General features: G+C 32.3%; 1 protein-coding gene across 5 annotated transcripts in view; it reads right to left on the minus strand.

Moving 5' to 3' along the window:
* The window catches only part of LOC134681024 (mediator of RNA polymerase II transcription subunit 15-like), a 112,816-nt gene that overhangs the window by 37,082 nt on the left and 54,008 nt on the right, over nucleotides 1-21,726 (minus strand). For 4 of the 5 annotated variants that reach the window (XM_063540394.1, XM_063540396.1, XM_063540395.1 and 1 more), the window contains 2 exons: nucleotides 14,548-14,664; nucleotides 356-480 (listed from right to left, as the gene is read on the minus strand). In XM_063540394.1, coding sequence (XP_063396464.1) covers nucleotides 356-480; nucleotides 14,548-14,664 — 242 coding nt within the window. Of the gene's footprint in view, nucleotides 1-355; nucleotides 481-3,690; nucleotides 3,774-14,547; nucleotides 14,665-21,726 lie in introns of those variants that run through there. The other variant, XM_063540398.1, reaches the window with a different exon arrangement.

Genomic DNA, 21,726 nt, shown 5'->3' on the forward strand with positions numbered 1-21,726 from the left:
GTACACCTAGCAATCAATATCTGCATTAAATACACATCTAGTATCTAGGAAACAAACTTAACCTTGAAAAGTTAATATTGAACAATGAACCATGAAGATCTGGGACAAATAAGCATATAAATTTCCTGAATTCCTTGGATTTTATATATACAATGTACTAATAAGGTTCCCTAAAGTAAATTTCTGCATTGCTAATATACTAGATAAATTATCAGCCTGAAGTAAAGTTTTAAGTTGTTAGCAAAGCCTTACAGCAATCTATAGTTGCTAACTTTACATCATTTGGTCTCTAGTGGATAGTCGTCTCATTGGCAATCATGTCACATATCTTTATTAAATCCTATGATAATTTTACCTGAAGAGGAGGCCTTGGTTGAGACTGTGCCAAAGCATTGGCTCTATTCATTATCTGTTGTTGTTGATTGAATAGTTGTTGTTGTCTTACATTCAGCTGAGCATGCTGTTGTGGAGTCATCATGGCTACAATACAAAACCTAGTTATACAAAATCTTTCACACCTGACCTTTAAGTACCATCTCCAAATAAAAAATGACTTTTTGAAAACTGTCAGACACTTAATGAATGAAACACTGGTATATGATTGGTGACAATGATTCATTCAGTTCGATGATAGTAAGAGTTTCCTCAATCATAGTGTTTCCACTTTAAAGTTTAGGTTTCATCAAACATCTAAGCAAGTATTCTATGAGTTTCTGTCTGGTTTGACAGTTTATAAGAATGTTTTGCAAGACTTGTTAATTCCATGTAAAACTGTCTCACACATTTCTACATTTATAAAAGGAATTTCAATGGATTTTCCCAATAAATTAGCAACTGTTTAAGGTCAAGGCAACAAAGTGACTTTACCTGCTAAGATCTGCCCTTTAAAACAGTAAAGACTATTTGCTTGAGTTGAAAATTAAAATTAATTTTGACACAAAAACATAAGTTTACCATTTACGTGTTGCTAAATCATATTATTGTACTTGATGTTAAAATGACAGATTTGGATTGGCTAATAACTCTATGCCATGGTTCAGCAGGGGACAACTTTTTTAAGTTCACCCTCTAGGGTAGACCAATCAAAATCAATAATTTAAAGGACAATAATATTGTTTTACTTCAATTATTTTGAAATTCTAAGTTTGGGCCTCAGAAATTTGACATAGACTGTCAAAATAAAAGATACATCTTTCTTTACTTATTTTTCTCAATAAATAGCTGGGAAAAAGAGCTAAATTAAGAGTCAGGTTAATGTGAGTGGATATGGAAACCTGTCTACCTATGGACTTCACCATCTTGCAAACTAGCAGGTCAAACTTCCTTAGAATTTTTGTCTACTACATTAACACCATATTGTCCGGAATTTGAGGCTGGACATTAAACATGTATCAATAAATCAATCAAATCTAGTCAGGGTAGCAGAAATACTTAATAATAATTTTGAACTGAATTACTGAACACTAATGAGTGTTTTAATGATGGTTTCTATCTCTATATAAGATAAAATGTGGACATTTCATCCAAGACGACTAATATAACAAAAGGATATTGGCTATTTTGCAGATAAAATGTATTAATTTTGTCCTAATGATGATCCAAATTGAATATGAGGTCAATGTTCTTGGTAAACTGAGAGTGGAGACTAAATCAATACTGAACCATACTGGACAGAACTGTCAGGTTAAAATCATCTCATTGTTCTTGGTAACCTCAGATATAAGAAATACATGTACATTCTATTGTTTATGCACTGATAAATTTATCAAAGAGGACATTTTCTTTAACTAGGGAACATTGAAAATTACACGATTCTTATACAGATCTTAGACCTAACACATGAAATATAATAATTCAAAATACAGATAATTAAAAAAAAAACTATGATCTATCATATTGCAAATATCATTGCTAGCATATATCATCTGATTTTCAAAAGAGCTTTTAGATCTAATAAACATATGGAACATCTGCTACTCAAACTGAAAAAAAAACTTAGCTTATAATCAAAGCCATAAAGCTTAAATTGTATAACATTTAGCTCAGAATCAGGATAATGTGTCTGGGTATAGATATGAAATATGCGTTCAAGTGGACTTTAAAGTTTGAAATAACAATGATAACCCTTACCATGTGGGGGCAGAAATATTATGGCAGTGCCCAAAATACCGTTATTCGGTTCCAATGGATCTCAATACTTTTGGAGGTCAACTTTATGTCATTTATCATATAAGTATATGCATGTTACCTCAATCTCATACTATTTATTGTCATGTTTCTCAGTTTCAATATCTTTTAAGAGGTCAAATCTCACTTCTAAAATCGAAATCCAATAAAACTGGTGTTTTTTTGGATGGGTGAGCTGAACCTTTTGATGTCTGACACAGGAAGTTCAGAAATAGTGCAAATCCAGGTCATATTTCAACTGTCAGATAATGTTTATTGTTGAAATTAGCATAGGAAATGACTACTTTCAGTTGCACGTCCAGTTTAAGTAAAAAATTGTAGAAAATCAGAAAATTTGATTTTTTTTGTACCCAGATCAGTTTCACTCTATCCTAACTGTTGTGGTTAATATGTTCACCAGGGTCCAATTTACATGCATTCTACAGATTGATACATCTATCAGCTTCCTTCAGTCTTCCAGGTCAAGAAATAGGACGAAAAATCATCAAAATTGATGTTTTTTGCACCATAAGAGACCAACTTAGGGGCAAATGAAATACTCTACTCTAAATATTTTGTTTTGTTATTCTATTGATGTATATTGAGTGTACAAATGTATATTGCCACATACAGTGACAATAAAACTGATTTATTTAAACATTGGAACATTATTTGTTTCATTTAAAACTCTTGACCCTTAAGGTTTATATTCTATTTCCTGACCACAATCTTATTTGAAATGAAGCCAAGGTTGACTAAAATGGAGGAGTTTGCTCAAGACAGCCACAACTAAGGTAGAGCAATCCCGTTTTTCATTAATTGTAACTTGAGACATCAAATAAATTGCATCAACTCAAACATATATACCACATGTTCTTTATAGCATGTATATCCTGTAGATTCTATAGTATTCAAAACATTGCATCATCAGGGATAGAAATATATATTTCAATTGTGTTCATTTTATTTTAAAACTTCTTATTTACAGGAAATGTGCCTGTGAGGAGATTATTTAATTTAGTGTTGAATACAATCCTGTTTACACAAAGATATTGTTAAATGAAATTGGATACCCTGCATTTACCATATGTTACTATAACATCAAATCTATGTAGGACCTCCCCCTCCCTACTCATTGAAAACTATAATTCTCCATTGACAATAATATCTTGGTGTAAATTGTACACCCAGTTTGGTTAAACCTCGAGGGTTAAACACCCTCAATGTGTATCGTGTACATAATATTCCACACATATCTCTGTGCAGTGTCCTGACAAGACATAATAACTGTTTCCAAGTCAACAAGTTTTATCAAAGTTTTGATGATTAAACTGTTTAATTGTATTGCACTAGTTGGTATAAATATGTTAATTAGGTGATATGGAAACAATTATTGAGGTGAAGAAAGTACTATTCATCACAAATATATTATTTAAACCACACCCTTCAAATTATATGTAAAATTTCCTTCTTGTCAAATTATTTTCATACATAAAACATGTAAAATATACAAAATAAACAAACCTGTTTTCCTATTGAACATTTTCAATCAAATTAAAATTTCCTGACAATTTTTACATGTACATATTATTCATAAAACATGTGATACAATTTTTGGGGAAGTATTAAAAGATAGAATAGATACTGTAACTTGATGTTTAATAGATTTTCTTTATGCAATATTTCATCATAATATATCAATTATTCAACCAATATTGACTTCTAAAGCTGATCATAAATTATAAAAATCTAATATACATGTACATGTATCATTTAAATAACAAACAGTTACTGTGGATTCATTTATTTTCGTGGGTACCAATTTTCGTAGATTAAGGAAAACTTGCATGATCATGAATATTTAATTTCGTGGTCTTGCCGAATTCTGTATACAAGCCTATATAAAATGTGGTATTCTTTGAACATTTTAATTCGTTGTTCTTCTGTACCCACGAAATCCAAAAAAATTGGTATTCAACGAATAATAATGAATCCACAGTATTAGAAAAACATAAATGTTCTTTGTATTGTCATGTGTTTCATTCAGAGGTGCATAAATCTCAAAAGTGTTTCTTTCAGGTGTATAAATTTCTAGTGTTTCATTTGGAGTTGTATAAATCTCCAGACTGTTTCATTGAGAGGTGTATAAATCTCCAGACTGTTTCATTGAGGTGTATAAATCTCCAGAGTGTTTCATTTAGAGGTGAATGAATCTCCAGAGTGTTTCATTTAGAGGTGTATAAATCTCCAGAGTGTTTCATTTAGAGGTGTACAAGTCTCTATGTCTTTCATTCAGAGGTGTATAAATCTCCATATGTTTCATTCAGAGTTGTATAAATCTCCAGTGTTTCATTTGGAAATTTATAAATCTCCTTGTGTTTCATTTAGAGGTGTATGAATCTCCAGAGTGTTTCATTTAGAGGTGTATAAATCTCCAGAGTGTTTCATTTAGAGGTGAACAAATCGTGTATAAATCTCTATGTGTTTCATTCAGAGGTGTATAAATCTCCATGTGTTTCATTCAGAGGTGTATAAATCTCCATGTGTTTCATTTGGAAATGTATAAATCTCTATGTGTTTCTATCAGGTGTGTACATCGCTATGTGTTTCAATCAGAGGTGTATACATCTCTATGTGTTTCAATCAAAGGTGTATAAATCTCTATGTGTTTCAATCAGAGGTGTATAAATCTCTATGTGTTTCATTCAGAGGTGTATAAATTGCTAGATGTGTTTCATTCAGAGGTGTATTAATCCCATTTGTTTCATTTAGGTGTATGAATCTCCATGTGTTTCATTTAGAGGTGTATTAATCTCCATGTGTTTCATTTGGAACTGTATGAATCTCTATGAGTTTCATTTAGAGGAGTATAAATCTCTATGTACTTCTATCAGAGGTGTATAAATCTCTATGTGTTTCTAACAGAGGTGTGTAAATTGCTATGTGTTTTATTCAGAGGTGTATTAATCCCATTTGTTTCATTCAGAGGTGTATAAATCTCCATGTATTTCATTCAGAGGTGTATAAATTGCTAGATGTGTTTCATACAGAGGTGTTTAAATCTCCATGTGTTTCATTCAGAGGTGTATAAATCTTCATGTGTTTCATTCAGAGGTGTATAAATCTCCAGTGTTTCATTAAGAGGTGTATAAATCTCCATGTGTTTCATTCAGATGTGTATAAATCTCCATGTATTTCATTCAGAGGTGTATAAATCTCCATGTATTTCATTTAGAGGTGTATAAATCTCCATGTATTTCATTCAGAGGTGTATAAATCTCCATGTATTTCATTTAGAGGTGTATAAATCTTCATGTGTTTCCTTCAGAGGTGAATAAATCTCCATGTGTTTCATTCAGAAGGTGTATAAGTCTCCATGTATTTCCTTAAGAGGTGTATAAATCTCCATGTATTTCATTCAGATGTGTATAAATCTCCATGTATTTCATTCAGAGGTGTTTAAATCTCCATGTGTTTCATTCAGAGGTGTATTTATCCCATTTGTTTCATTCAGAGGTGTATAAATCTCCATGTATTTCATTGAGAGGTGTATAAATTGCTAGATGTGTTTCATACAGAGGTGTTTAAATCTCCATGTGTTTCATTCAGAGGTGTATAAATCTTCATGTGTTTCATTCAGAGGTGTATGAATCTCCAGTGTTTCATTAAGAGGTGTATAAATCTCCATGTGTTTCATTCAGATGTGTATAAATCTCCATGTATTTCATTCAGAGGTGTATAAATCTCCATGTATTTCATTTAGAGTTGTATAAATCTCCATGTATTTCATTCAGAGGTGTATAAATCTCCACGTATTTCATTCAGAGGTGTTTAAATCTCCATGAGTTTCATTCAGAGGTGTATTAATCCCATTTGTTTAATTTAGAGGTGTATAAATCTCCATGTATTTCATTCAGAGCTGTATAAATTGCTAGATGTGTTTCATACAGAGGTGAATAAATCTCCATGTGTTTCATTTAGAGGTGTTTAAATCTCCATGTGTTTCATTCAGAGGTGTATTAATCTTCATGTGTTTCATTCAGAGGTGTATAAATCTCCAGTGTTTCATTAAGAGGTGCATAAATCTCTAGAGTGATTCATTTAGAGGTGTATCTCCAGATTGTTTCAATTAGGGGTGAATAAACTCTTAGAGTGTTTCCTTCAGAAGTGTAAAAATCCCCTATGTGTTTCATACAGGGGTGCATAAATCCTGAGGGTGAGAACATTTCATTCAGAGGCTTACCCATGCATCATTTGTTTCTCTCAAACAGTCACTGAACCATGATATGAGGTCAAGGAGAATGAAGATATGACCAGATTGTAATCTCTATATCTTGCATTCTGCAACTTTCATTGGAGTGAGTTTAAAACTAGATGTATCAAAGCGACATGAATGACTTTTCTCAAAAAGTTGAATCTGCAATTTCAATAACAAATGTGAACACAAACATGATAGTTTTCTCACATGTCAAAAAATCAGCTCAAAATCTGGAGGCGTATAGACAAAAAGTCTGTATATCTATGATTTTCAACAATTTTCCAAGTTGTTAACACTTAATTTTGGCAAATATTACCGGAGCAAAAAGAAATTTAAACTAGATTTGCAACTCATCATAGTTAGCTCACAAAATCAGCCCAATATCTGAAAGCATTTAGAAAAAAAGTCCATATAAATGGGATTTTTCAAAAATTAATCAAAGTCCAAAGCCCAAAATTACAGCAAAAATTAGCCAAATGAAAAACTTAAACTTGATCTGTAATTCATCATGGGTACCTCACATACCAAAAATCAGCCCAATATCTGAAATCGTTTAGAACAAAAGTCTGTATAACTGTGATTTTAAACAATTTATCAAAGTCTATTATATTAAGCCCGTAATTTTGACAAAAATTAGCCAAGGAGAACAAAACTTAAACTTGATCTTAACTCATCTTGGTTAACTCACTTGCCAAAAATTATCACAACTTCTGAAAGCTTATAGAAAAAAATCTGTATAACTGTGCTTTTCAACAGTTTATCAGGTCCAAAACCCGTAATTTTGGTATAAATAAGCGCCAAAAATCAACTCAGTATCTGTAAGTGTTTAGAAAAATGTTTGTATAACTGTGATTTTCAACCATTTATCAAAGTCCATTATCCCGTAATTTCAGCAAAAATTAGCCAAGCAGAACAAAACTTCAACTTGATTTGAAACTCATCTTGGTTAACTCACTTGCCAAAAATTATCACAATATCTGAAAGCGTATAGAAAAAAATCTGTATAACTGTGCTTTTCAACAATTTATCAAAGTATCAAAGCCTGTAATTTGGGTAAAAATTAGTGGAGCGGAACAAAACTTAAACTTGATCTGTAACATATCATGGGTAACTTACATTCCAAAAATCAGCCCAATATCTGAAGGTGTTTAGAAAAAAAGTCTGCATAATGGTTTGTTGTGGAATGACCGAATGACCGAATTAAGGAATTACGGAACTTCAGAATTACGGAATTACGGACAAGGGAAAAACTATGGCACCAACCTTTGTTGCGGGGCCATAAAAACATATCAAGGCAAATGTATAAACAGACAGAATGTAATTGAAAGATGTCCCTTTTAATCTATTCAGAGGTGTACTTTAAAACAGATGTCGCTTTTTGAATGAATCAGCATAAGATATTTCCTTGCATAAATAGCCTTAAAGATGTAATGTTTCATTTTTTCGTTGCGTAGCCTAAATGATATAATATTTCGTGTTTTTTCATTGATTGTCAATAACTGCTGGATGTATTCATTTGAATAATAAGTTATATTGGTTACATGATTAATGATTTAATACCTATTGATGTAGACACACACACCTGTATACATGTACACCTGTTGCAGTAATTTTATCTTTTTCTTGTTAATAAGCCAGTTAATGACAATAATGTACACCTGATTGCCTTTTATGATTTTTCAATAACTTTGGATAGAAAAAATAAACTTTCATAAATTACAATGCAAGAAAAGGAATAAAAGTATTGTGTATTATCTATGTGCCTGTTTCCTAAGGAGCCATAAAATTTGTCATCTCAATGTAATATCCACATTGGTCAATGAAAACAAGTTGCATACATACTTAGAATACAGCAGTGTCTGCTTCAAACACTTCAGTGGTATGGGACCAAATTTAGACTTGTTTTCATATGCCCCTAAAAGCTCCTGATATCAAACTTAATTTTAAAATAAAGTATATAAAGTCTTAGGAAATTTATCAAATAATAAATATGACTTCAGATAGTGACAATATCAAACTACAGTAAGTGAGTTGCCTTATTTACAATGGTATCAACACTTTTCTCATGTATTCAATGTATGTTTCTTCTCACTTGTGTATATTATATATGTTTGTATTTTAACATGTCAGGGTTTCACATTTTGCAATATAGAAAGTTTATAATTTTTGCAATATAGAAAGTTTATAATTATCAGGAACATAAAAAATTCAATAGAGAAAGGACATATAAAAAAATTGGTTATTTTAAACTCAACATTTGAAATGCCAACTATTCCTACATCTAAAAAAACCCAGATGCTCAACAGGGCGCAGCTTTATACGAACGCAGAGGTCAAACCCTGAACAGTTTGGGATAGTATTGACACAACATTCAAGCTGGACACAGCTCTGAATTTGGATTGTGGTCGATTAGATAATTGACACAGCAATTCACTATGCAGTTAAATATTAATCCTCTCAAAAAATGTTTGAAGAAATTTTCTTTTTATTTATGAAATCTGAAATGAGAAAAATTGACCCCCCCCCCCCCCCACATTTTTTTTTCACATCCCCCTTTCCCTTATTCCAAAACTGATCTCAATTCAAATTTCTAATGGAGTTTGCAACAATAACTACTCATTTAAATACTTGTTATCACTGAATGGTAAAGATTGTTTTAATTTTTTTTTTTAATTTATCAGTAGTAAAAGTAAATATACATTGTATATTATATAAAACAATGATTTAAGTTGATTCAACTACTATTCTGGACAAAAAAGATAACTCCAATTAAAAAATTCTTGCTATATTGTGCAATATTGTGCAATTACATATTTCTTGCTATTGCGCAATACTGTGCAATTGAAAATACTTGCTATTGCACAATACTGTGCAATTGAAGATTTCTTGCTATTACGCAATACTGTGCAATTGAAATTTTCTTGCTGTTGCACAATACTGTGCAATTGAAGATTCCTTGCTATTGCTGAATACTGTGCAATTGAAAATTTCTTGATATTGCACAATACTTAATATAATAATTTTTATAAATTTATAATCAAAAATCTAAGTACATGTTTAGAGTCAGCACATCAAAGAAGCCCAAGAATTCAATTTTTGTTAAAATCAAACTTAGTTTAATTTTGAACCCTTTGGACCTTAAAGTAGACCAATTTGAAAACGGGACCAAAATTTAAGAATCTACATACACACTTAGAATTGGCACATCAAAGAACACCAATAATTCAATTTTTGATGAAATCAAACAAAGTTTAATTTTGGACCCCGATTTGGACCAACTTACTTGAAAACTGGGACAATAATAAAAAATCTAAGTATACTTTTAGATTAAGAATATCAAAGAACCCCTAAGGATTCAATTATTGTTAAAATCCAACGAAGTTTAATTTTCAGACGATGACAACGCGACGACGCAGCCAACGTGATACCAATGTTCGACCAAAAATTTTCCATTTTTGCAGTCGTGTAAAAATCATTGTTTTAATCTGTGAAAACATACTGAAAAATTGTGTTAAAGCTTGCTGAAGAATATCTCAAGAAGGTCTTGCGACACTCCCAGCTAGGACCGGTAACTTTGTAATTGTTTTGCATGAAAATATGAATGGTTTCTCATATCCAATCTTTTAGAAAAATTGATTTTTTACAGAAGAGTATGCACTTGCACTGCACTATAATTAGAATAGTAGAATAGAATGATAGATACAAATGGATGAAAATTATATATACATGTAACTGTTATATTAATATAATATATAACAACAAACAAGTGTATTCTCTGGGACTATTACTATATTAGTATAATAGTCCTAGGTATACTGATTTGTATCACTACAATATAATAGTTATTATGGTGCAGTTGAATTTCATGTCATTTATTCATCATCCAGGCATGAACTTGTCTCAAAAAAAATAATATAAATAAATAATAATTTAAAAAAATAATTTGTTTATTAAAGTGTCACATATTGATTGCAATAAAATAATTCATACACAATATACATACATAATAAAACAACCAATATCCAGCCAAAAACTGACTTACGAGACACTGTTATACCAAATACATATTTACAAATTAAAATAGCGAAAAAATAAAATATTAAAAATAATATATATATATACATTTTTTCCCAAAATAAATAATCCTCAGCTTAAAACTCTAATAATTAGTTTTATATAAAACATATACTTATGTCACAAAAATGAAAAAAATTCTCAAAGATTTCCAAATAACTTAATATCAGTTCATGAATCATATTGTCTAATAAATAAAATAAAAATTTAACTATTTATAGAATATAAACTTATAAAATAAATAAAACCTCTTAATTTGTCTAAATTAGGCATACAAAAAAAAGACGTTGAATCATTATAAAAATAATTTTCTTCGGATAAAAAATTTGTGTAGACTTTTACAAAAATTATGCTGGATTTCAGTGCCATTCATAATACTTAAAAATTTGTCATTAATGTTCAGATTGTCAAAATTCGTAATGTGTTTACAACATTCGTAAAATAAGTCTTATCTTAGGTCACTATACAAAGGACATTCCAGTAGGAAATGTTTTTCATCTTCAATTGCTCTAGCATCACACAATACACATAATCGTTCCTCTGTAGGAATAGGAGTATCTCCCTACTTCAATTGCGAGAGGAAGAGAGCCTGAGCGGAAGAGGGCCATAGTTCGTCTCTCCATTCTCGAAATGTTTAATTTAACGTATGTTTCAGTGTTCACAGAGTTTTTGTTCATACGAAATGTCCGAAGTTTGTTCCCATTTCGTGTGTTGTATCTGTCATTAAAAAGTTCTGTGTACCATTCTGTATTGTCAAGGTCGACAAGTTTATCACTAACCAATCGCATGGCACATTTTGATGATATAGATAAGTCATTAACCGTATCTTTAACATACAACCGATTAATGGTCTTTTCAACTTTGAAAGTCCATCCTTTTTTTCGACGTGAAATCCACTTGAAGATTTTATATGATTTTCTAGTTTCATTAGTACGTGAAAGTCTGCACAGAAGTCGACAAATGTTTATGCGTTGCTTAGTCCAACACGATATCCATCCCATATCACCTCTTGTCGCAATATTTGATGTATGCTTTCCGACAGAAAGAAAGTATTTACAAGCTCTATTTTGGACAGCAGTGATACAACTGAACTCCTTTGTGCCCCAAATACCGCTTCCGTACATCAATATCGGTTCTACTGTAGAGGAGTATAGTTTGGTATATACTTTATGCGTCATACCTCCCGTCTCTACTACTTTAGCAAATAACGTTCCTAACGCACGACTAGCAGCCTTTGACAATTCTTTTGCGTTTTTTAAAAAAGTCAAATGTTCATCAAACCAAACTCCAAGATACTTGTAACTGTCACTATAATCGATTACTTTATCAGAACATTGGAATATAAAGTTTGATTTACTACAGGATTGTGGTCGAAAATGAACAATCTTAGTCTTATTAATGTTGATACACAATTTCCACTCTGAACACCAATCTGTCACCACATTTAGCATACTTTGTAAACTGTTCTCATCTGGTGCTATCAATGCGATATCGTCTGCGTACAAGAGAATACTCAATTTGAAGTCATCTATATTCACGCCACAGTTTAGAGAGTTTATACGTTCAGTCAAATCGTTTATGTACACAGAAAAAAGTGTGGGCGACAAAATACAGCCCTGTTTCACACCAGCCTCTACTTCGAACCACGGTGTTAGGTTGTCATTAACACGAACAGTACATCTTAAATCGTTATAAAGTGATTGAACGGCGGTTAAGTATTTTCCTCGTACACCAGCCCTCTGTAGCTTGTACCACAATAAATAATGTTCAACGGTGTGGAACGCCTTCCGCATGTCAACGAAACACACATAAGATGATTTCCTTGATATTTTTCTGTCATTTAATACGGAGTGAAGCGAATGTATATGTTCCTCACAACTGCGCCCACCTCTAAAACCATTCTGCTCATCGCAAACAATGTCATTTTGATCAAGCCAAACACTTAAAAGTTGATTCAATATGTAGCAATATATTTTGCACGGAACGGAAATCAGAGTTATTCCATGATAGTTCAAAGGTTGTCTATCGTCATCTGCTCCTGGCTTTAATATCGGATTGATAATTCCACTATTCCATTGAGAGGGTACCTTTCCTAGGTTGAAGCATCCGCTTATAATTTTAAAAAGTAAATCAATTGCTGCTTCATTTTTCAGGACCTCGGCAGGAATACCATCTATTCCTGCTGCTTTACAAAGTTTAGCATGAATAACGGCTTTTACGACTTCCTCTCTAGAAATTGCTTCATTTAAACCTGACACATCTATTTCCGTATTACATATTGTTGTGTCTAAATGATCATTTATATCTTCGTTACGTTTGAATAAAGTTTCAAAGTCATTCTTCCATATGTTTAAAACATTACTTTTGTCATTTGTCACCTTCCCGCAGTTATCGACCACTGCTAATGGAATCGCTCGTTTTCTTTCGTTCGCAATTCCGATTTTTCCGATCGACTTCCAAAAATCTTTTTGATTCATGTTACTTTATTTGTCTTCTAGAGTTTGCTGTTGTTGTAATTGATACTGTCGCTTATACTTTCTATTCAGTCTATCAAATGTTTTTCGGTTATGACAGTAATCTTCCTTTAATGTTCGCATTCTGCTGCTATGACCAATAAAACGCAGCCATATTTTTTCCGTTTCACATACTTTTTCCAAAGGCTCCCTAATTCTTCATTCCAATAGGGCTTATATTTCCTACGTTTGGTGCCTTCATGGCTTTTATGCGTGGAGAGTTTGTCTTTCATTTCAGTTTTAATCAAAGATTCAAATTCATCGTAAGCGTGCTGAATGTCATTTTCTGCTATGATATAATTTTCTATTCTAGCTATAGTTTGCATAACATCATGTCTTATTTCCGCGGTCGATAGAAAATCATGAGGCATTGATTTAACGTTAAATTTAGGAGACACTTTGTTGGCATTTGTCTCTATATCCAAGTTCAATGAAGTTTTAAAATCACAATATAGCAGAGAATGATCCGGAATGCTTTCAGGAATATGAGCGGTACCATTTATTATACTTGTCATTGGTAAAATTTTGAAGTCACTAACATAGTCTAATTCCTCGTATGGAACACACATGTAGTCTACTACTGATTTTCCTGTTGTAGAAATACATGTAAATTCATTTTCGCTAAAGCGGCCATTTAACATACAAAAATTAACATCACTTAGGAAGTTTGCAAATGAGTCTCCGTGCTTATTTTCGCCAAAGTCAATAACGCTACGTGCTTTTACTAAATCAACTCCTTCTATGTAATCATAATTTAATCCCATTCGCGCATTCATGTCACCACAGATAAACACTTTTCCCTTACGTTGATAACAGTATGTTTGCCGTAATAAGTTTTGGAAGAATACCTCGGAATCGACAGGTTTACATGTATCAGCTGGCGGTAAATAGCATACGGCTACGCAAAAACAAAATGTTGACACCATTGACGAAAATTCTAACCATAATATGCCTTCTATCTCATCATCGATAACGTTAATGTTAAATAAATTCAGTAGATCATTTTTTACTAAAATACCTACTCCTCCAGATCCCCTGGTTGCTTTTTTGTGTAAAACTCGTCTATTATTTCCATAAAATCTAAAACCTTCAACACATAAAATATCGTCTCCCCGTAAAAAAGTCTCACACAGACCTAAAATATCACAGTTGCTGTAATCTAGTACATTCTTTCGAAATTTTGAGTTATCTTTCGTTTTGATAGACCAACCCATATATATATCTCTGTACATTAACCTCAGTTTTATGTGATCTTTTTCTGTGACATGTGCTTTTGACCATCCACAAGAACTTGTGGTCATCCCATGTTCAGTACTTCAGTACTTTGATATCTATACACAACCATAATTCATTAAAATAACTTAAAACTTTTCAAAAGTTAATAGATCATTTAATACATCAAAGTTTACTAACAGCGACATTATTATCTTCTGTTATAGAACACAATGATGAAAGAAAACTAAATGTCAAAAGGAAATGAGTAATACCCTTAAAATACAGTAACAAGAAACCAAGTGAAGTACAAAGTATACTAACCTTGTTGGCCCATGCCTGGTGTGCCTTGCATTGCTAGATTCTGTAGGGCATTAATAGGGTCCTGCATGCCAACCTGAGGCATTACACCAGGTGCTGCTCTCCTTTCTCTTTGAGAATCTGTCAAAATACAAGGTAAATCAGATTGAGAAACAATCATCATGTTTTATCAATCTCTGGCATCAAGTGTAATTTGTTTCTACACAAATCTTTCTAAACAAACTTTTTCATTGATTTTAACATTTTCCTCATAACAATGCTTTCAGAACATTAATTTTCTAATTTTTGTAACTGTGAATGATTGGCAGTATCATGCTTTGCCAATTTTTGCAAACAAAACTATTTTATATTTTCTAAAAACAATCTCTCATCAAGTGTTTATAGATTTCCAGCTCTGCATTTTTATAAATTTATAGATCCTGTAAATAAAATATTTTTTTAGGTTAAATGCAATGTTTTTATTAACTGTCAAGGTTTGTTTAATATTGGCACATTTCATGAGGCATTGTGTTTTTCATAATTATAAATTTGTCTCATGTAATCCATAATTTAAAAGAAGTGGACTTTTCATCTTTTCCTCATCAAATCTATTTGGTTTTCAGCTGAATAACACTAAGGTTTGGATTGTTGGATCTGTAGTGATCTTGGTCTGTTCATCTAAATACATGTTGACTGGTTTCTTACAGTTTGTTCTTTAAATATGAGAAAAGAGCTGTTGTTCTCAAACAAGACAAATTGTATGTTACTTTTTGTTTAAAAAGAAAAGAAAAAGAAGCTTAATGTCAGATCAATATGTGCTTTGATTAAATTAAAACGCAATACATAATATTTCATCACTCAACAAGAACAATTTACTCCTCTGTTTTATCTACAATTATAAAGAATGGTCCATTTTATAAGGGCTAGCTGCTAGTATAAAGAATGGTCCATTTTATAAGGGCTGCTAGTATAAAGAATGGTCCATTTTATAAGGGCTGCTAGTATAAAGAATGGTCCATTTTATAAGGGCTGCTAGTATAAAGAATGGTCCATGTTATAAGGGCTGCTAGTATGAAGAATGGTCCATTTAATAGGGATGCTATTACATTGTATAAAGTATGTGTAGGATAAACCAAATGCACCAAACTGTCCAAACAAGAACAAAGGACGACACAAAATGGGCATGATTCAGTTATATGTCTTTCCTTATAGTTTCAACTGTTAAAATTCATAGCTAAATATACTTTGTCATCATAATTTGGATGATTTAGAGGTCAAACCACATGTATAGCATTATTATGATGTAACTTATCAATTTCAATGATCTTTTCCTTACAAAATACAATTGCTTTAGGCTGAATTACTTTTGATGTTGTCTCTTGACTATATATAGAGTGTACCAAAAGGGGAGCAGGGTTGTTAAACATTTCAGGAAAACAAAATCTTATTTCTATTTTCTTTCATGATGACCAACATGATTTAATTACAAGGAACAGGCTTTCATCCTTCAAAACAATAATAGTAAAGCTTTCATTATAGTCTGTATTAAATAAATATGTTCTAGGATCAAATCTTCCTACTTCTACCCAGATAATAAATTCAATAAAACAATACAGTTCTGCCAACAGTTTTTGTTCAATTTTGTCTATCAGACAACATTACAATTGTAGAACATGTTGTATTTAATCATTTAATGACATTTAACTTCAGAGCAGGGTTCATACCAATGGTGGAAAAATATAAAATCAAGTCTATATGATGCAGAGGTGGACTTTTTTTTTTAAAATAAGTTGTTATTGGCTTTGAACTAGCTGTCAGGAACTGCAAGTACACTCAGATTTGTACTTTTGTCGAGATAAACAAGTTACCTGGACATGTCCACTCTGTGTTTTTGTTATATATATTTCTATTTGTATCAATCTGATGGGTTATTTAGCCCTTTTTAACTGATATTTATAGTTTGTTCTTATGTTGTACTGTTACACCACTGCCACAGGTTAGCGGAGGGTTGGTTGGGTGCCAGCTATCATGTTTATAACCCTGCCACATTCGATATGTGCCTGTCCCAAGTCTTTAGTTTGTTTATTGTTTTCTGTTGCACCACTGTCCCAGATGTAGGTGGAATGTTGGGCACCAGCTAACATTCTGTATGTGACTGCCTCAAGTCGGGGGGGGGGGGGGGGGGGGGGGGGGGTCTGTAATTCAGTTAATGACATTTGTTGCTGTGTTATATTACATGTATTTGTTTTCGTTCATCATTTCATCACAAGTTAAAAGTGTTGACCCTCAGATAATTAATAAGACAGTGAGTGTTATGGGTTTTGCTCAATTGAGTGTCATTTTATCTCTGGTAGATAGTTATCTCATTGGCAATCATACCACATCTCCTTACTTTATATAAACAAAAAATCTCTTTCACAGGTTACTGTCAGAAATATTAGATTATGATAACTGAGATTAAAAAGGCAGGAAAACTAATAGGTATACGTTGGTAAGTACCATACTTTGTGCTAAAACAAGCCTTTTCAACCTATAAATAATATGAAAAATGTGCAAACAAAAGTGTTTTAAATACTGATTTCCACAAAGTCTATAGCAATTTTGGCATCCATTACGAATTTGTTGCCATTTTCTACCTATAATAATGTGCCTGTAAGTATGTGCTTATCACATATTTCCATAATGTCTAGGGTTGTATAAGCTTCGGAACTAAATATTCCTATGGTTTATTTTCCATCAGACTGTAAATTATTTAATGAAGAATAATCTAATAGTCTATTGCTAGAGGTAAATATCTATTAAGTCAAGAGTTCACTTTTGTTAAGGATCAGATTGTCATGCATTATCATAGCAAATCTTTAATAATCATTTTATCTTTTTGTTCTTCTTTTTTTAAAATGAAGTGAACATGATGAGTGATCTGTATGTAGGTTTCAGCAATGTCAATTGGCAGTTTAAAATGCACAAAAATAACATCCTTCTCCTCTCTCTACCAGTCAATAATAAATATTTAAAAAGCAGGTTAGTTTCATGTTTTACATTAAAGAATTGAACTGTCTCAAGTTGAGAAATATTGCTGATCCCACTCAATGTAGTTGGAGAATTTTCCATGTAACACTTCGAAGACTGGACACTACTTATTAACCTCTAAATCAAAGTTTCTATTTTTATAGAGTAAACTATAATAGTTGGTAGTTTTGTCAGCACACATTTATAGATCCAAATGATATTACAACATTTCTTCAGATATTCAAAGAACAGCTGTAAAATGATCAACAGCTACCAAAGAGTTCAGCTTAGTCTTGAAACTTCATGGAGTGATTCAGTTTACTCTGAAGGTCTCACTGTTATTGACTTGAAATGGTGAGTTTTTTTAGTATGAGCAGGGAATATGTGTCCTGAATATTTATGCTTCATATCCTTTCTTTCATATGATTTTTTGAGCAGTAATTTATCCTTTCCATTTTCATGTTATATGTATTTGACTCTTATACTTAAAGAGTCAGGGCAAAAATTACCATACTAGAATCGAACTTTTATTTAGTACTGTGTGGATTCATTTATTTTGTGGATACATGTACCAATTTAAGTGGATTGGGTACAAAGGAGTAAGTTCGGTAAGTGCCATATTTGGCCCCAATTGTAAAGTTCATAGTTACAAGACTATAATTGTTTTAAGTTGCCTTAAAGACATGTGAGATAGTTAAACATGGCTGTTTTTTGTCAAAGTTTAATTCTAACACGTTGATTTTTACATCCCAAAAAAGTCAAGATAAGGGATTTTGGTGAAATTTGACAAAGTCAGCTGAATTTCAACCATATAAATGACCAGGAAACATAGAGCGCAGGAGTCAACAAGCTTAATATTCAAATAAGACATGTTAAATGTCTTCACAAACATTATTTTAAAAGATCTTTGTTGTCGAGGTATGAGCTCTATGTTTCCTGTCAAATAATCTTTGGAAATTTACCCAATTTCGTCGATTTTTAGTGAAAAATCAATATGAGTACAACTTGTGACGTCATAATGAAAAGCGGAAACGTAAAATTTTCAACAGAATGGCTTATATCCTATCTAGTCAATGTATTAGCTATAATTTATTGTGATATTGGTCAATAAATCCGAATTTGAAATTTACGCTAAAAAAGGGGGCCATTTTAGGACCTTATCAAACATACTCCTTTTATGGATATTTGATTTCCTAGTTTTTAAGTCAGCATGCACTTTAGTTAGCCTGTAGCAAATTTGTATTTCAATGAACAGCGAAATTTTCAATTTTAACCTATTACATGTACCCCCAAAATCCCTGGAAATGTGTATCCTATGGATAATAATGAATCCACAATTAATATGAATGACATATTTTTTCAAAAATAAAATAACATGTTTTAGTGTTATCACTTCATGCAGATCATTCACATGGCTTCACATAGAAACATCATATCAATGTAATAACCGCATGATTAATAAAATGTCCTTGATGACACATATACTTGACTGCTAACAGTGCTGTTCACATCAGTATTATTTCTGTAAATCATCTCAGTCAATACATTGGCATCTGTTTCAATATTTGTTCATTAATGATTTCAGAGTTTGTCTTAATTTTCTTTTTTTTTAAATCCTAGTCCACTATGATTTGGAAAATAAATGATTGTTAATGGGCAATGTTTGATCCAGATTCATAATGCAGTTAATTAGAGATGGTCCTCGCATGGATACAACCTTTAAAATATGACAGCAAGGTATGTATTATGAACAATTTTTGTCAAATGTCAGAAAAACATTCAAGTCCAAGCAAATCCTAAAGGCAGGATTTATAGTCAAACCAGTGGCGGATCCTGAACTTTACCTAAGGGGGGGGGGGGGGGGGGGGGCGCTTCAGTCAAGCTTCTGTGATTCCCTATATTATCAAGCAAATTTTTCCCACAAAAGGGGGGGACCAGGCTTTCAAAGAAAAAGAATGTATGTTTGAACAGGGGCATAACTATTATGTTGCCTTGCAGAGGTGGATCCAGCCATTTTAACCAGGGGGAAGGGTCCCAACCCTGGACATAGGGGGGTTCCAACTATATGACCCTATTCAAATGCATTGATCTTCCCAAAATAGGGGGGTTCCAACCCCAAGTACCCTCCCTCTGAATCCGCCACTGCCTTGAATGTTGAAAAGATTACCTCAAATTTCATAAATTTCTTTTTACTTATACTAAAGTTATTATCGGGAAACCATCTGTCTTCGGACGACGCTGATGACCACAACAACATGAACCCTATATACGACTGCAAAAATGTTTTGCGGCCGTATAAAAAATGGAACCCTGATTACTAAATAAATAAGCAATTGGAAATATGTCTTGTATTTTATCTCTAAAAATTAAAGGTGGATTGATTTGGGGAGGGGGGGGGGGGTCAGGGGCCATGGGGCACAGCCCCCTTTTGTGGGCTGTTTAAATAGGGAAAATACGGAATATCTAAGGCATGAATAGAGTGGGCACCCTCTTCTGCAGTCTGATGCAGCAGAGCCACCCCCCCCCCCCCCCCCCCTTTTATAATAATTTCTGGATCCTAATCCACTGTAAATGACATATAGAATAGATTTACTATAGTGTTATATAGTTTGTTTTCTCTAATGATGAGACTAACAAATGTTTTGAGATGTCAACAGTATTCATTTAACCATCCATCATAATACATAACTATTATTGTGTTTTATCCTTGACCAGAAGTGACCTCAATAGTACTATTTATACAATTTCAATAAATATCATGGTTTCACAAATAAACAATTACTCATGAGGTTTTTTTTTCAAGGGCAGTAACTTGCCAGCCTTCATTATTGATTTCAAGTGCATCATTGGATTATTTTAAGACTATTAATTTGGTCTTAAAAGGTAAAAGTAAAAGCCATCAGCCATTTGATGGTAAAAGAATGGGTGATTGCTATGGATTTCTATCAACTCAGAATTTAAAAAAATCTCCCTTGTTAAAGAATATACATTAATAATTTTTGTTTTTTAAAGATTTGAGGTTACTTTTCATGATGTCCTACACTATGTTAGTCTGTAGTGCTATCTAAACTTAAACTTAATACTTTTGAAATACAACTCTTAGTAGCAAAAATCAACTTAATGTATAGATACAAGAAGATGTGGTATGAGTACCAATGAGACAAAATCAGACAACTCTCCATCCAAGTCACAATTTATAAAAGTAACCCATTATAGTTCAAAGTATGGACTTCATTTCGAAGCCTTGGCTCACACCAAACAGCAAGCTATAAAAGGACATAAAATGTAACATTAAAAGCTCAGTGAACTTGTTGATGTTTCAAATTTTTATGCATCCTAAATGTACCTCTTATAAAGGTATCTGATAAGTTTTCTAATAAATTGTGTATAAATCCTGCATTAAAATAGAAACAATTCAAGAGAAATCAGTGGACAACAGATTTTCTGTCACTTTACTTTCCATAAAAATCCCATAATCTTGGTGTATATCAATCAATTTCAGTTTCCTTAAATAGAATCATTGATTGATATTCTTTATTTGTCACTTGATAACATAAACTGCCCATTGGGTGTTATCTGCTCTAAATCAAGTAGTTAAACAGTTTGCATGGATAAAATAACTTGTTCACTTCCAACTGCAGCTTTCTATGAAAAGAAAATAAGCTCTGATATCAATGAAGCCTTTAGAAATCTGTGTTTTATATAAATAAGGGGTAAAGCTCATTAATGATTCCACCGCTAGAAAGCATACAGTTATCCAGAAGTGGCAGCAGCAATAGAAAGCAATGACAGTACACCATATGTAGTAGCAATTACTCATATAAAGCTTAGTAATACAAAAAACTCAGGAATCTAAGATTCTTAGGTCTTTTGAAAAATGCAAAAATATCCATACAATGCAAATCATATTTTATTAGTTACGTGGTGTGTTAGTGACCTAATAAGATATATACATGTACAGGGTCAGTAAATTCCTGATTGGTTGAGAGTAAAGCTGGAATCCCCATATGGAACTTTAACTGACCCCATATATATTGTGTTAGGTTATTAGCACACTGTGTAACGAATTTATCTTACTGACTATCTTCACATGTGGTGTCAAGACTACCAGGTTATCAAAGTGATTTAAAAGACTTCAATTCTTAGTTTTAATATGTTTAAGAACCTATTTCCATTTGTCTATACAAAAAACAA

The sequence above is a fragment of the Mytilus trossulus genome, chromosome 8 (assembly GCF_036588685.1).
Source record: "Mytilus trossulus isolate FHL-02 chromosome 8, PNRI_Mtr1.1.1.hap1, whole genome shotgun sequence".
Classification (NCBI taxonomy): Eukaryota; Metazoa; Mollusca; class Bivalvia; order Mytilida; family Mytilidae; genus Mytilus; species Mytilus trossulus.